The sequence below is a fragment of the Pollicipes pollicipes genome, unplaced genomic scaffold (genome assembly GCF_011947565.3).
Source record: "Pollicipes pollicipes isolate AB1234 unplaced genomic scaffold, Ppol_2.1 Scaffold_3087;HRSCAF=3621_pilon_pilon_pilon, whole genome shotgun sequence".
NCBI classification, from domain to species: domain Eukaryota; kingdom Metazoa; phylum Arthropoda; class Thecostraca; order Pollicipedomorpha; family Pollicipedidae; genus Pollicipes; species Pollicipes pollicipes.
The window spans coordinates 46,629,223-46,634,115 of NW_023596225.1; the positions used below are offsets into that span (position 1 = coordinate 46,629,223).

General features: G+C 49.0%; 1 protein-coding gene across 1 annotated transcript; it reads right to left on the minus strand.

Annotated features, from left to right (window-relative positions):
• Positions 1 to 1,861: 1,861 nt before the first annotated feature.
• LOC119090274 (cuticle protein 7-like) lies at positions 1,862 to 4,557 on the minus strand. Its single transcript, XM_037213057.1, has 3 exons — positions 4,552 to 4,557; positions 4,158 to 4,245; positions 1,862 to 2,286 (listed from the first exon to the last, which is right to left on the minus strand). Exons 1-3 carry the CDS (start codon positions 4,555 to 4,557, stop codon positions 1,862 to 1,864), a joined length of 519 nt encoding a protein of 172 aa, XP_037068952.1.
• Positions 4,558 to 4,893: the final 336 nt, after the last annotated feature.

Below are 4,893 nucleotides of genomic sequence, written 5' to 3' on the forward strand. Positions count from 1 at the left end.
TCTTCTTTTCCAGTTGCCATTGAAAAACATAGCCTTTTGTTGCTCCTTGAAGGCTTAGAAGATTCCATCACACCGATAATCGATTCTGCGTCAAATTTTTGCACAGCTTCAGGCAGCTGAAAATTAAATTTGTTTTTAGTATAACTTATTAGATGCAGCTATACAACGACCATACCATGCCAGCCGTGTGTTAGATCATTGGTAATTTAAGATCCTCAAGCTATCAGCTGTTTAGTTTTCTTCGCCCGATTGCCAAATATTAACACGCGCTCGGGAGAGGTAGATTTGCATCCGTCACCAATTTTTACGGAAAAGGTTTCCAACGGTGGCCAGGTCAGGCCGTTGACGTTAGGATTGGGTCATATAGTTCAATTCAAGATGGCTCGGCGAGCGACAATGTCTTTTTTCTTCCTTTCGCTGTTAACAAACTTTCGGGATGCATGGAGTGACCAGCTACACTTCGTAGCGTTGACGTTCACCTGTATGAAACGTTATTGATCCACGTCCATCGACTCAATGCAGCTTTGCAACAGATCAGTTTTGGCTACAAAATGCGTATTGAGTACGAGGAGGAGTCGGATATAGCAAACTGTATTCCTCAATGAACAGGTAGTCCTTCACATGCCGTCTTGAAAAAAGCCTAAAGAAATGTCTGGTTCTCTAGAACGCACAGGACCCATAGAGTGATAATGACAGCACTACTTTCAAACACAGTGTTAGCTATGAACAAAGCCGACGCGATGATAAAATCAGACGATGACTAGGAAGGACGGGTCAAGAGAAGGCAGAATGAAATTTGGTAGGATGTAAGGATGATAGTGCTGGAAACGGGGCGGTTTGTTAGAGCATCGGTTTGACGGTTTGTAAGAGCATAGATCGGTTTGTAAGAGCATCATGCAGTTCGGAGCTCGTCGACAATAAGAGAAGGCAAGCTTAACAGATCACAACAGGATTATAATCAAGGATGAAAAAAATGCAGAATGAGCATGCATAAATGATGGCTTGATCATTTTCTTTTCAATGTCTCGCTCTCAATACTGCTCTTCACATCTATTTGTGATTTCAAATATTCATAGGTTCACTGCATTAACCACACATTTTGCTCCAATCACTTTTCACATCGTTTCGTAGACGAATTCGTCGTACCAGATTGAGGGTACAGTCTTTTGCCAATAATCTTTACAACAAAGAATTCGTAGTCGCGCAGTGTGGCGGTCAGCGACAAATTACGGAAGCTGCAGTGTTCCAGTTGCTTGGGATGTGTATATATGTTCCAAGACTTGGTATTGCTGTTATTGTGGATTTGTTTGCTTGTTTACATAGGACATAAGCATTCCACAGACAAAAGCCGAATTACGAAAACGGAACACTTAACGGAAACTACGGAAACAGATCAGATCGGAATGATTTTGTTGGAAGAAAAAACATCATTTGAGGGACAATGCTGCAAAAGGGGATTGCGGACAGCAGGAAGTGGTGCGACAAATCCATGTTTAACAGTGTTGACCCTTGCGAATGACTCATTGAAAAGGTTAATATGCCTAGAGCGCCGGACGGCTGTAGCCAGACTGAACAGTGACGTCAAGTGAACGCAGTCACTGTTTCTCTGACTACGAAAACTAAACCTTTTCGCGGCGGATCGGCGGGAGGCCACTGCTCGCTCCAGTGAAGTGTGGGGCGGGTGCGGTGGTCTGATGATGGTGTGACGCTTACGCCACCATCAACAGCATGTGCATATAGCCTAATGAGATGGACCGCGTACCAACAACAACACGGACGTCTGAGCAGCAGTTTTATTGACATAGTTATAGATAATCATAATCATAAGAACACATTCGTGCGTACATTTACCGGGCATCCCTCATGCCGAGTACGTTGCAGGCTTGTGTGCCAGGGCAGCAATCTTGTAGACAGGGGAAGAATTGTGAACAGCAGCAGGGTTGTAAGCCGGAGCGGCAGCATTGTAGACAGGCGTGGGGTGGTACTGGGGGAACTGAGCCTCCCCCTCGTAGGTGACATCAGCGTTGTAGCCGCCGTAGTTGTCGGCGACGTACTTGACGTGCTGAACACGGCCGTCGGGCAGAGCCACCGAGTAATACCCCTGAGTGTTGTGGCCATCGCTCTCCTCCTTCTTGGCGAAGTCGGCTCCCGAGTAGTGGTCGTTGACGGCGTAGTCGTAAGCGAAAGGCTTGGCCTCCTCATTGTACTTAGGCTCTGGATAGTAAGAGGCCGGCTTGTAGGCCGGGGCGGGCCTGTACACCGGCGTATATGGAGCTGGGGCGGTAGCTGCAACAGCCAGCACGGCGGCAACGACGAGGACCTGCAATGCCATAGAAGATATGTTATCAATGGCTTGTTCATTCCAGCATCATTGTTATTTTTCCGACCACGATGCATTTGCCGGAAAAAAATCTGTAACACTCGACATATTGCTTCATCAACAATATAGTTCAAGCACATGCATGCATGCTGTGTTTTGGTGGCCGAGTATGCAGTGAAACTGGTGCCTGCTTCTGCAGTACATTCGCTTTTATAGGTCGGCCGCCAACCACCGACGAAGGCCACGGTCATTACCTCACTGAACAGACTGCCCCCGGCGCGTTATGATCTGCTGGGCTGGTGTCAACGTGGATTGGCACGGATCCGTAGCCTCTCCTTAATACACGCTCGACTCATGCCATGCGATGCGAAGTACAAAAGTCTGCTGTTGATCGCGCGGTTTCATTACTCAGTAAAGATGCTGTTCTTTACGGCATTGTTTGATAGCGTCTTCGACCGTTTTTAAGTTATCAGAGTCTCGACCAGAGTGGCTATGTTAGAGTTGCCACTGAATTGGAGAGTGACTCACCTGTCTGCTCCGACGCACTGTAAAGTTGGCGTCGTTCATTTAAACGAAGAATTTGTGTTGCAAGCGTCGTTGTGTGTGCTTTAGCCCGTTTTCGCCTTTTCTTGCTTTTTCTTTAGAGATTCATAATTTGAAGATGCAAAAATGCCTGTAATTTATCACAAAAAGGGTTCGTGGTCGACTCATGCAATCGACAGCGCAATCCGGCTGTGTGCCAATTGCCTGATGACGTCATACGTTCATCATAATTTCATTTGATTTAGCCAATTTGGTTCATTTGATTTAGTTCATTCACCTAGCCAAATGGTGCATCACCATCTGTAGCTCCATGAACGTCATGGGCCATGGGCCTACCATGCACAACAGTAGGTCCGGAATACGACACGGCCAACATAATCACGTACCACAGACTACAGCTGTGTCATCTTCTGATTGGCTATTAATGTGTGTATGCCAACACATCGATATGATGACGTGTGATGTTGTTGATGTTGATGTGTCTATGGTATGATGTTGAATGCATTGGTTGTTAATTTGTGTATGCCAACAGAAAAGAACAGCATCGATAAAATCCCTGTCTTATCAAAATGTTCCCTGCATACACATCGCATAACGTCACATCACAACGACAGCTTCAAAACGCCAACACAACTTGCTCGCTTCTAATAGGTCACATCCGGCTTGTAGGTCGTGACGGCCGTCTTGTGGGAGGAGTTGTAAGCAGCAATCGAGGACTTGTGCGGAGCGGCCTCTGGTTTGTCTGCCGTGGCAGCAGATGTGTAGGTCGGGGCACCAGATGTGTAGGTCGGGGCAGCAGATGTGTAGGCCGGCGCAGCAGTTGTGTAGGCCGGGGCAGCAGATGTGTAGACCAGAGACGCAGGAGTGTAGGAAAGAGGAAGGGCATTGTACGCAGGGGCAGCAGGCTTGAAGTCAGGTTGAGGGGCCTGGGCAGTGGACTGATATGCAGGTGCAGCTGTTTGATAAGCAGGGGCAGCTGTCCCGTATGTTGGGGCAGCAGGCTTAAAGGTGCGCTTGTACGCCGCAGTGGTACCCTTGTGGGACGGAGAAGTGGGCTGATAGGCAGTGGTGACGGTTGGCTGATGGACGAGGGATGCGGCCTTGTACGCGGGCTTATAAACATTGGCAGCAGTCTTGTAAGCAGGAGTGGGGTGATACTCGGGGTACTGGGCCTCTCCCTCGTAGGTGACCTCAGCGTTGTAGCCGCCGTACTTGTCGACGACGTACTTCACGTGCTGGATGCGGCCGTCTGGCAGAGCCACCGAGTAATATCCCTGGGTGTTGTGGCCATCGCTCTCCTCCTTCTTGACAAAGTTGGTGCCCGTGTAGTGGTCGCTGACGAAGTAGTCGTATGCGAACGGCTTGGGCTCCTTGTACTGGTACTCCGGGTGGTATGACGGGGAGTCGGGAGCCGTAGCAGCGGCGACGGCAGCCGCCAGGGCGGCGACGAGAACAAGGACCTGAAGGTGGAAATGTAGTACGTTATTCCCACTGAAATGCATTCCTGATCGGAGCTGATATCTTGTCTTTAAGTGCTTTTAAGAAGTTCCTCGTAGCTATATAGCTCCTGTACTCATTATACAAAGTCTGAATTTGAAATCTCATTCACTTTGTATGCACGCAAATGCAGATGAGATGACCACCATAGCGACCAATATCGTACTTCTAGTTGAACCACTAGTGCGTACCTTCATGCTCAAGCTCTGACGGCAGATAATGCAGTGAAACTGATACCTTCTCCACAATGCCTTCGCTTTTAAGCGCCAGCTCCAAGTCGCTGAGGGCCTGAGGTCACGGTCCGATCCCTCCGCATGCGACCGTTTGGCGATGGACCATCAGCTGGGCTCTCACGACCACTCCCTGTTGGTCACGCCCGTCTCCGCACGCGGCGACCCTGCGGCCGCTGACCCGTCTCAGTTGGAGCAGCCTCGGGCGCTTACCGCTCTACCCAGACCCATGACACCGAGCTAGGACTTCGCGCGCAGAGGTTTGGGAATGGATGTTGAAGATCGAAACGGTAGCTTATCGTA

Coding starts and splice junctions, on each gene's coding strand:
- LOC119090274 (XM_037213057.1), bottom strand. Junction 2,287..4,157: donor CTTTGTCAAGAAGGAGGAGA/GCGATGGCCACA, acceptor TGGCTGTTGCAG/CTACCGCCCCAGCTCCATAT.